Here is a 10930-nt window from a genome sequence, read left to right on the forward strand (position 1 = left end):
TCTGTCTGCAGTTCTGTGTTCATGTTCTGTATGTGCAGTTTGCTGCAAGCTTAGTCAACCATTTAACTATATCCAAATATCTTAAAGCTATATGTTCATTGTTATGCCTGCTTGTAGAGAAGAAAATTGCCTGCAAACTTAATAGTAAGGAATAGTAAAAAATAATTTTTATGCATTTTTTGGGGTTGGAAAGCGATTTCAGTTCTGTCCAAGAATGTTAATTACACAGGGTTGTCACCTCACACCCTTGGTTGTGAGCTTTGTGGGCATTAATATTTGTCATTCTCATGGAGGTCAATTAACCTGTGTGGAATGAAACCAGACTTGTGCTGTGTCCCTGGAGGAATGTAGTCCCACCACCCTAATCTCTTACTGCAGTGCTTAGCGAAAAAAAAAAAGCTGTTTGCAGAAGGGGTCAAAGAAGTATCCTTTGCTTACTTGAACTAATTTGGTTTCTGCTTTATAACTTCATCAGATATTTAAGAATATTTACAAGTTTTAGCTTTTATTTTACAGGGTATGAAAAAGAACAAAAATGATGCAAAAAAAATAGGGCCTCTAAAGCTAGCTGCCCTAAATGGACTAGCTTTGACTAGAATGCCTCTGCCAGATGAGGGGAAGGAAGAATCAACAAGAGCAACAAATGATGAACGGGTATGTTGAAGTTCTTTAATGCTTGATTTCTCTTTTATACTAATGATTTTAAAAAATGAAATGAAATGCATGTGAGTGGTGCTTTGTGTTGACTTTAAAATGCTTCAAACTCAAAGCAACTCAAATACTGAGACAAACAAAAGAATGAGGCTACTGATTGGTAAGTGAATGCTGGACATATTGGGTGTAACTCTTGATTTTTCTTTAAGATTTAAGATGACAGTGACTGAGATTATAATTCACCGTTCGAACATATGGGAAGTAAATTATATCTACTGATACATTTTGGTGCCAAGTCTTTCTGTTTTCTCCCTTAATTTTGAGGTTTTTCCAGACTGAAAATTAAAATTTGGAGTGTGAGATTGGATTTAGCTGTAATTATTATTATTCATAACATTTTTACAATAAATTTTATAGTTAAATTGCACCCACAGGGTACTGCTTGTGTGGATTGTATTTATCTGTTTTCCTCGGGTGGATCCCTGAAGATACAGATGGAACTTGTGTAGTGTGCAGAAATTTTACATTCAGTAAAAGATCTCACACCACTGAGAGGACATTAGGTTCTGATGAATTTGAGGATCATTCTTTGAGAAATACTTCATCTGCTTGCGCCAGGGTAAAAAAAAGGTCACTAAATATACTTCATCCTGCCTCATATACCATTAAATAGGTGCAGGAAAATGAAATTGAGTCAATATCCAGCCTGTGGAGGGCTATGTAGAACAGTGCTTTCATCACATATCTGACCAGGGAGCAATTAGATGCATCAAGTTCTGCAGTGATTATTGTATGTTCTGCGACCAGTGGTCTCTTTAGGATCTGGTTCTGAGCATAGGTCGGCATCCTCAGCTGCAGACCCCCTCTTGCTCAGTTTGTTATCAGTCACTGGACAGAGGTTAGAACCTGAATCATAGAATCATAAAATCAACTAGGTTGGAAGAGACCTTTAAGATCATCAAGTCCAAAGTCCTAAAAGAACAGGCCAAGTCTTGCCAGCTGCAGTTTTAAGGAACAGGCCAAGAAAATTATTTGCAAGTCACACAGTGGAAATTCAGTCTTGGAGTTTGAAGTCTTGGAGTGAGATCCATGGGAGGAAGATTCAACTGTTCCATTTCAACATAGTTGAAATTTTTTTTTGAACTATATATATACTTCTTAAAATATGCTAAAGGGCAAAAATTAACGTTATGTTATTGAGATACAGTTCTACATTTAGTACCTGAGTTGGTTACTTCTTCTTACTTACAGCCATCATCTCTTCCTGGATTGACTTTTATTGAATTCAGCCATGTTATCATTCAGCTAGCTCTGCCCAAAGTGTTGAGGTAAAAGAATAATCCATAAAGTCAGGTTATGAAGACATGACACTACAGTCTCATCAGGCAGTAAAGTGGAGTAACTACCATGAAATGGGAGTAGTTCCTAAAACAGTTGAGAAGAGGCAATGCAAAGTAGGCATATGACACAAAGTCCAAACTGCAGATATTTTAGAAGATGACTTTAAATTTGATTCACTGCCTGTTTCATTGCTCAGCTTCATACTGTTACCAGTTTAAGTGAGGGAATTTCACTTAAAGATCATAAAGGAGTTTGTATAATTGATGTATTGATGTGCAAATTGTGTATGATTGAGGTTTTACACCTTCCTCTGCAACATTTGGCTTTACAGTTACTTGATACAACTTTTCTGACCTGATACCACAGAGCAGTTGCTGTGAGAGGCTGGGGACATGTGACATAGATGAAATTTTCTGGCTGAAATCTTACATATTATTCCTCTAATTATTGTTGGCAAAGAGATGCTGAAATTCCAGATGTGTCTTATGATTCAGAGAGAACTTGGTTTCAAAAGAATAAATTGGGTGAGTGGGGGAAAGGGAGGGAGCAGCTTACTAAATGAAATGGAGTCATACTAGTAAAAAATTCTGGGGTTTATATCTCAGCCACAGCAAGAGGTTCTAAGAAGGCTTTGCGACTATATGCAGTTTATTATCTTCAGCTTAAGAAAATGTGGAATATTGGGAGTGAATTACCAGCTCATTGACAAGTGTTTTTTATATTTTTAGAGTTTTTCTCCATCCAAATGACAAAGCTGACAATATTTTTTTGGATTACAAATTTAAAGGAGACCTTTTCAAATCATGTAATCTAACACGCTATCTTGAGCCAGAGGATTAACGAGTATTTCTTGTTCAAAGGTATTTGAGGTGGTTTGTAGTATAGCATAGCTATTTGGTTTGGCCAAATACTTTTTGCCCAGCTGGGTTGTCTTTATAGAAACTGTGAAGTAATCTTTCTTTCACCAGTGGTATCCACAGTGTTTGTGACCTAATGAAATATAACAGGATAACAGGCTTCTTGGTTTGCACTTGAACAAAAGTCCTGCTGGTTAGGTTTGCTTCTAATTTATTCTGGTATGTTTGTGAAAACATTAATAGCTGGAAAAGCACTGAAAATATGTGTAAGAGAGGAAAATACATATGTTTTATACTTCATGAATTCTCTGTTAAAATAGACTTGCCTTGGGATGTGACTTTATGTGGTTATTTGTGTCTGTCTTTCAGTGTAAAGTGCTGGAACAACGGTTAGAGCAGGGGATGGTGTTTACGGAGTATGAGCGCATTCAGAAAAAAAGACTTACAGATGGTGAGTGCTCGATAGCTCGGCTCCCTGAAAATGCTGAAAGAAACCGGTTCCACGACGTGCTTCCTTATGATGATACCAGAGTAGAGCTAGTCCCAACCAAAGAAAATAACACGGGTTACATCAATGCATCTCATATCAAGGTGAGAGAAATACGGTTGGAGAAACATTTTCCGGTTCATGTGGTAACTAAAAATGGATTTGGCTATCAATTTTGGTTCGGTCAGATGAATGAAAATCCCTCCATCTCTCTCTTTCCCTTCTTCTGCAGAGGTTTCTTTGGGGAAAGGAGCAACCTATTTTTCCTCATTACCTAGAATAACAGAGGGCTAATTATTGGAGAGGTCTTGTGCATTTCACTTCTGTATTGATCTGCTGTCTCTTTTCTCTCTGGGTTGCTGCTAACAGAAGGCATATCCATTCTTTGCAGAGTTAAGAAGGCAAATAGCTTTATAACAAACTGGGGTCCTTTACAATGATTGTTATATTTTTGAACTGCAGTACCAATAATTATTTCTTCTTTTTCTGTACTCTTTGACTTGATCCACAACAGGCAGTATGCCAGCTCCCAGCTTAAGCCTTTTTGAATGGTTAGAGGAACAGATGGAGCCAAGGGGAAATCTGCTTTTTCATTATCTTCAGTTGCCTCCTTTCCCCAGCTTTAGCTATTTAAAAGTGAAGTTGCAGGGTGACCTCAAGAATGATCAAAGCATTTTGTTCATTTTTCAATGCATTTACCTACTTGAAGCACAACTACAAATACAGTTGGCTTCATGCTTTATCTGAAAAGAGATTATCAAAGCAGCAGTTGCAGTTGTGTCGCTGTCTTTTTTTAATCCAACTGACATGATACCATAGTTTCTATACTTCAATTCACAAATGTTGAGTAACTCTTCTGATCCTTCTCAAACAAGATAATGTTTTTTGAGGAATAAGCTAATTCTGACTCTTTAGTGCATGAAATAGCATTTACAGCACCAGTGTATGAAAGCTTCTCAAAATCCCAGTTCACTAGAATACCTTAAGGTTGCAAAAAAGAAATACAATTTTATTTACTCACTTAACAGTATGCTTGTGATGTAAAATGCATTTATTTAGCTATGTGCCTATACAATTTTAAACATTGTGTCTCTTCTGCATCTAATGTGACAAGATGCAGCTAAAGAATGGGAGGTAGATATAACAATGGGCTCCTACTGCTGCAGTGTTGCTGTTGTTTTTCAGTTTGTGCATCTTGATATGGCTGACTTAAGAATCAGAGAAAGGGATTTTTGGTAATTACTAAGCTAATGTCTTTCTTTTACAGGTCTCTGTTGGAGGCACAGAGTGGGATTACATTGCTACACAAGGTCCTTTGCAGAATACATGTCAGGATTTCTGGCAGATGATCTGGGAACAAGGGATTGCCATCATAGCTATGGTGACAGCAGAGGAAGTGAGTACAAACTGAGTCAGGTTTCTCCCAGAAAGTCTGCAGTGTTTTTGTTACGATCTGTTAGTGGAAGGGGATCTTTGCTCCAACAGGAAGACCAATCAAAGACGAATTTCTAGTGACCCATTTGCCATGTCCTTGGCAGAAAGATGTAAATTTGCAAACTCTTTCTGCAGGAAAGTTGGTTTACTCATTGAGAAACCATAACGCTGTAGTAGTACATAATAGAGGAGAGAAACAGTTCTTATAGGAGTATTAGCTGTATGAGTGTTCTTATGTTTCTTATTAAGCAACTATTTTACTTTTAAGGAAAGTGGGCGAGAAAAAAGCTTCAGATACTGGCCACGTCTTGGTTCAAGACACAACACTGTAACCTATGGAAGATTTAAGATTACCACACGATTCCGTACTGACTCAGGCTGCTATGCAACTACGGGTTTGAAGATTAAACATCTTCTCACAGGACAGGAAAGAACAGTTTGGCATCTGCAGTATACTGACTGGCCAGAGCATGGCTGTCCAGAGGATTTAAAGGGATTTCTCTGTAAGTTGTATTTAATAGCTTTGGTTTGGGGTTGTTGGGGTGTTTGGGCTTTTTTTTTGGTTTTATTTTTGTAACTATTTTGCTATATGTGAATTAGCTTTGATCAGTGATGCCAAGCATTCTTCTGAAAAAGGTTTCTTCTCACCAGCAAGAGATACTGAATTATATTTTTAGTAGGAATATACCTGGCAGTTTGTTAAAGTGACTGTTTATGTCTAAAGCCATATATGTAATTTACTACATAATTGCATCACATACTACACATTTGAGTATGTTCCAGCAGTAGCAAGATGGCTATGAGCCAGCTTTGGTGGGGAATAGGGGAAAAAGGCAAAGAAAGCCTTATGAATGTTAGATGGTCTTTAGAGATCTGTATTGCTTTGCTTGGGATATAACTTGTGTTTTATACAGGGTGTTATTTTTCTGTGGGATGTCATTTATTAAATTACTACTTTTCTGATGGTCATACAGTTTAATAGCATGGCTCATGGGGCTTCATCTCCTAATTATTTTATTCTCATCTTGTTGAATTTAATAGCATACTTGGAAGAGATACAGTCAGTGCGGCGCCATACAAACAGCACTGCGGATCCTAAAAATGCCAGTCCTCCTGTACTGGTACATTGCAGTGCAGGTGTAGGACGAACAGGAGTGGTCATACTGTCAGAGATCATGATTGCTTGCCTGGAACACAATGAGGTGATCTCTTTTTCTTTCTCATGCTTCAAGTAATGTTAGGTAATGGATGAATAAATAACCCACCTAATAAATGTTTAATGGCTGTTCATCTGAACTTTCCCAAGATGTGGCCTTCAGAAAAGCCCTTACAACTGTGGTTGAAAGAGCTCTTAGCAATTCAGCAGAAGCTAATAATCTTCTAGAGTTGCCCACTTATACACTGGATACTGAATGCTCATTTGGATTATTGACTTGATAAGATATTGAGTCACTGAATAGAACAAGGTATGCCCTAGGCTACTAAGCATATTTCAGGATTTCACCCTGACTTTACCACTTTTACTTCATGCCTTAGTTTTAATGGATAATATTCAAAATATGCTTTGTAGCCAGTCTCTCTGCTTGTTATTAAATATTTTGATCCTAAGTGTAGTGTATTTGCAGTATCAATCTCAGCAGAGGACAAAGCAGTAGATTAACAGAATAAAACCTGGTCCTGTCAGCTTTTAGTGGAAGTGAACAGCTGTAAAGTGTTTATTAATAATGTAATATGCTAGCTGAGACTCAACAAACTGTTTTGTTAGGCATCCCTGCCCTAACACTGTGACAGACTTTTGCAACCATTAGATTTGTGAAGAGTCCTACCCCATGACATGGGCAAGTTTAACATTATGCATATTTCATAGATGAGGAAGTAGGCATGGTGTAATGCATGCACAGGCAATGAATTGTTGGAGTTGACATTAGACAAACTGATTCTGCCCTTAGATCACTGGTACTTCTCTGAACCTCCTGCTGACAAAGTGCAAGACAGTCTCCTTACTCACCAGTTACTTTTCAACGGTTTGTTCTCTTCCTCCAGATGCTGGACATCCCACGAGTGCTGGACATGTTGAGGCAGCAGAGAATGATGATGGTGCAGACTCTTTCACAGTACACTTTCGTCTATGGAGTTCTCATTCAGTTTCTCAAAAGTTCTAGACTTATATAGTCCCTGCCACTTCCTAAGGAACACTGCAAGAGTTTACAGAAAGACCACTACAGTTGTCCAGGCAGACCTGCTCTCACTGGTGTTTTCTTCCTATGAGGAATCACACAGTTACCTTTTAGGGTTGGTATGTGACTGTTTAATGCAAGTCAAGTAACAGTCCCTGCAAAGTAGGATCTTCACTGGACTAAATTCCCATGTTCAGCTGCAGTTATATTAGGGAATGATTTTACTTGTACTGCTCTGTAGTACTTGCGTATATTCTTTAGAGTGGTGTTACTCTGGTCAAAATAAGTATATTATGGAATGGAAGTACATGGCACAATTTTACTAATGTTATGTTTTGAAATATAATTGTTAACTGTGTGAAAGCTAAACTCTGAAAGTGCACATGGGGTGAGAAGCCTGCTCCTTGGGAATGTCAAGGTCTTACATAGTTTCATTCTGCTTTCAATTTTATATTTAGAACAATACAACTATATTTTTTCAAATGAACTTTTGGTTTCCTCTGGCTTACTCAGAAAAACTAGAAGCTCTTGGATATTTCAAGCTGTTGCTTTAAGGGCAGTTATTTTTATTTTCAGCCTTTTTTAATTAAAAAAACCCAAAACACCACAACCCAAAACTTTTTAAGCAGAATAATATTTTCAGTGAAGACTTGACAATGTTTGAACTAACTTTTAAAAAATCAGAAAGAAAGTATTAGGGAGGGCTATTGGTAGTTACTTGTAGCGCTGTGTAATAGAACTGACAAATGAAAGATGATGATAACTGTTAATAACTTTCATTTGAGCGGAGGCATGTTTACCTGCAACAAACAGGGGGAAAATATTGTAATTATCTACAAGGTTGTTGGAAACAAGTGGATGAGAGAAAGTACATATTCAGTATTATTCATATATTTAGAGGACAGTTTGATTTTACTGGCTGAAATCAAAGTGGATGCAAATGTTTTAAGCACTTTTTTTCTCTTGTTATTTATGTAGTTAAACATAGAAATTATAATAACGCATTATTGTTTCTTGCGGTAATATGCCATTACTAACCTGTAATTTTAGGAAGAGACTTTTAAGTTGATAAAGTGAGAGTATCAAAACTGGAGTAAGAAGGTGCACAGTGGTGAAGTGGAAATGATCATATGAAACAGAATGGAGGAGGTGTGGCAGCAATGATTGCTGGTTTACACAGTGCAAAGGTGACCAGTAAAAATGTTTATGTTCTCAGACAAGAAAGCCTTTAAAGCACTGGAAGTTTCTGCAGAATCCTCCACGTTATTTTGTCAGTACTAGAACAGATTTTGCTAGTGCTGTGCAGTGTTGCAATGAAAAATATCCATAGAAGCCGTTTGAGAACACCTGCAGAATGTAAGAGCTCTTAGAGGCGAGACTGGAGATGTGGGTATTTTAGTAGCTGTGTAGGTGGCTGAGTCAATGGCTGTGGCATGGACCTAAAGAGAATTGTACCTCTGGTGGTTTCCATTTTGTTGCGTGGTCTGGTTCAATGATGGTATCCCTAAATAGTCCTCTGTCTGTGGTTTTCAGATGGGGTCAGTGTGGTTTTTACCTGCCTTCTCAAGTGTTTTGAGATGCTGAGTTGAAAATCCCTGTTCAAAAATTAAATATTGGTTTGTAGATACCTGGTTTATTTTTAAAACAACCCTATGGTAGACCAGTCTGCACACATGTTTAAAAGTGTCCATTTCCCTTGATACCTCCTTAGCAAAATGAAATGAGACTGAAAGTCATTTTTATTATAGGTGAAATTACTTGTTTTTTTCCTGAGCTATAGCGAGGGTTTGGAAACTATTAGGAATAATTAAACCCCCTTCAAGATAATAATTGTCTCAAAAACATTAATTAAGAATTGTAAATAAGTTGCCTCAGTTTCCTCTGTAATAAGCTACTTCCACAAAGGAAAACACATGGTCCAAATGACATTGTGCTAATAGGTCATTCTATATAGAACATATCAGTTTAAAGTACACTGTTATTCTGGTTAATCTAGTGCATTTGGTCTGCTTTCAGGCAGTCTGAATTGTTGTATTCTTACTAAAAGTAATATAGAATATTTCAGATGAGGAAAAAAATACGTTCTTTTTATAACTATAAAATGCCTATAAAGTGCCAAATGTAAAACTGGAAGTTCAGAGGAAAGCAGTTACTGAAGACATTCTTTTCTATAGAAAGCTGGAAAACAAACCAATCTAATATCTCTGTGTTATCAAAGTATTGAAAGAAACAAACATTCTTAGCTATTTGCATCATGCTGTGTTTTAAAAACCTTGCTAGTTTTTGCCACAGTTCACTTATATCTTCAGAAATATTTTTGAATAGGAAGGTATGCTCTAAAAAGTAGCTCATACCATTTCCACTACTAAACTTTGGACTGATCTTCATAGCCTGCTACGTGCAGCTTTTAAAGAAATTATACACAACCACAACTTCAAGCAATAATTTTTAGCAGTTCAGCAGTTACTGGGGCAGAACATAAGCTGTGAGACATTAAAAGGAGCAGTTAAAACAAGGGATTTAATCCTAAATTTATGGGATTATCTGAGGTGGGTGAGGAAATGTGTGTCTTCTGGCTTTCTTTTCTGTTCTGATGAAAGAAGTTGTGTTCACATTTAGAGGCAGTTGCTCTTTAATCTGGTAGTCATGGTCTTGATTTGTATTTTTTAAGCATAGCACTGCTACCTCCTCCACTTCAGCCTTCAGTTCTGTCCGTCAGTAGCCCGTGTTTGCATTAACAGACTTGATCTTAACAGACTTGACTTTATGTAAGTTTTCCTACTGAAAGAGGAGGATTGCTTTTGTATGTAAACATATGGCTCCAAGTGAGTAGTGAAAATGAGCAGTTTCTCTTACAAAGATACCAAATGAATATAAACGTTAAAACATCCTGTAACAAAATTAATTTTAAACCCATTGTTTAGATTTTCAGTTAACTTTTAAAAGAAAATCCAGCTTTTAGCACTTTGTTCTGAGCCTTGAAAAGGGATGCTTTTTTACATGTAGTTTTGCTGAATGCTCCGTGAAGTGTTGGACATTTTAAGAACATCCACTGTCCAGATCCAGTCAGAGTGTGAGTCAGTCAGGTGTGGATTTATTTGTCAAAAGAGTAAAATTCCACTATAAGCATGTCCTTTTTGCCAGATGTGCTTCTGTTCCTGTGGGGATGAAGATGATAGATTGTTATGCAAGATTTGAGCTCTTTTTTTTAGTAAGAAAAGTTGTGTGAAGACATTCTTGCAAAGATGATGCTGATCTCTAGGGATGTCAGAGCTCTCAGGGATAAATAAAGGTGCTATATACTGTGAAGAGACAGGATTTGACCGATTTTTTTTTTTTTTTTTTTTTTTTTTGTGGGCTACATGGAAAATTACTTCTTAGCCTATGAAGAGTCAGGAGAAGAAGCCACAAGCTGTAGTAAGGGCTTCTGCACATTTGATTCTTTTCTTGGTTGCTCTGATGAGAGATTTTCTGGCTACTGAATCTTTGTGATCTTGGCCTAGCAGCTCTTGTCTGAGCACATGAATCAGAGCCCTGTTCATTGCAAAGATGTTGCTAACTTAACAGGCTTAACTGTAGACTGCAAATCACTCCTCACCCCATTGTGGGAGGGAGAAGCTCTGTGGTACACAGGGGAGTTTTGCAAAGCTTTTCTGCCTCCTGCACAGTAGTTCTCTCCTTTTTCTGCTGTCCCCCACGAAGAGCAGAAAAAGTTTTATGCCTTAGTATTGCTGTCCTGGTGATACCTTTTAAACAGGCAAACAGTAAAGACTGCAAGTGCAGGTTTATGGCTTATATCTAGAAATCTAATTCAAAGCAGGTGAGCAAGGCAGAGTTCTGTGGATGAGAAGCTGCTCTAAGTTATCAACATTTAGAAAAAAGTAAAATGAAGTAATAAGAAGAAAATAAATGTGTACTAAAATGGAAAAAATTCTTGGCATTTTGAGCAATGTATTTTTGGCTCCCCTTGTTATCGCGTG

The 10930-nt window shown here is 37.3% G+C and overlaps 1 protein-coding gene across 4 annotated transcripts in view; it reads left to right on the forward strand.

Moving 5' to 3' along the window:
* Nucleotides 1-10259, forward strand: part of PTPN21 (protein tyrosine phosphatase non-receptor type 21) — a 44338-nt gene extending 34079 nt beyond the window's left edge. For all 4 annotated transcript variants that reach the window (XM_062638769.1, XM_062638790.1, XM_062638801.1 and 1 more), the window contains 6 exons: nucleotides 517-654; nucleotides 3222-3443; nucleotides 4607-4735; nucleotides 5042-5276; nucleotides 5815-5975; nucleotides 6817-10259. In XM_062638769.1, the coding sequence (XP_062494753.1) occupies nucleotides 517-654; nucleotides 3222-3443; nucleotides 4607-4735; nucleotides 5042-5276; nucleotides 5815-5975; nucleotides 6817-6945 (1014 nt within the window). In that variant the 3' untranslated portion in view covers nucleotides 6946-10259. The remainder of the gene's footprint in view (nucleotides 1-516; nucleotides 655-3221; nucleotides 3444-4606; nucleotides 4736-5041; nucleotides 5277-5814; nucleotides 5976-6816) is intronic.
* Nucleotides 10260-10930: the final 671 nt, after the last annotated feature.

Source organism: Pezoporus occidentalis, unplaced genomic scaffold, assembly GCF_034315485.1.
Source record: "Pezoporus occidentalis ecotype Australia unplaced genomic scaffold, CSIRO_AGI_Poc_V1 ctg115, whole genome shotgun sequence".
In the NCBI taxonomy this organism is placed as follows: domain Eukaryota; kingdom Metazoa; phylum Chordata; class Aves; order Psittaciformes; family Psittacidae; genus Pezoporus; species Pezoporus occidentalis.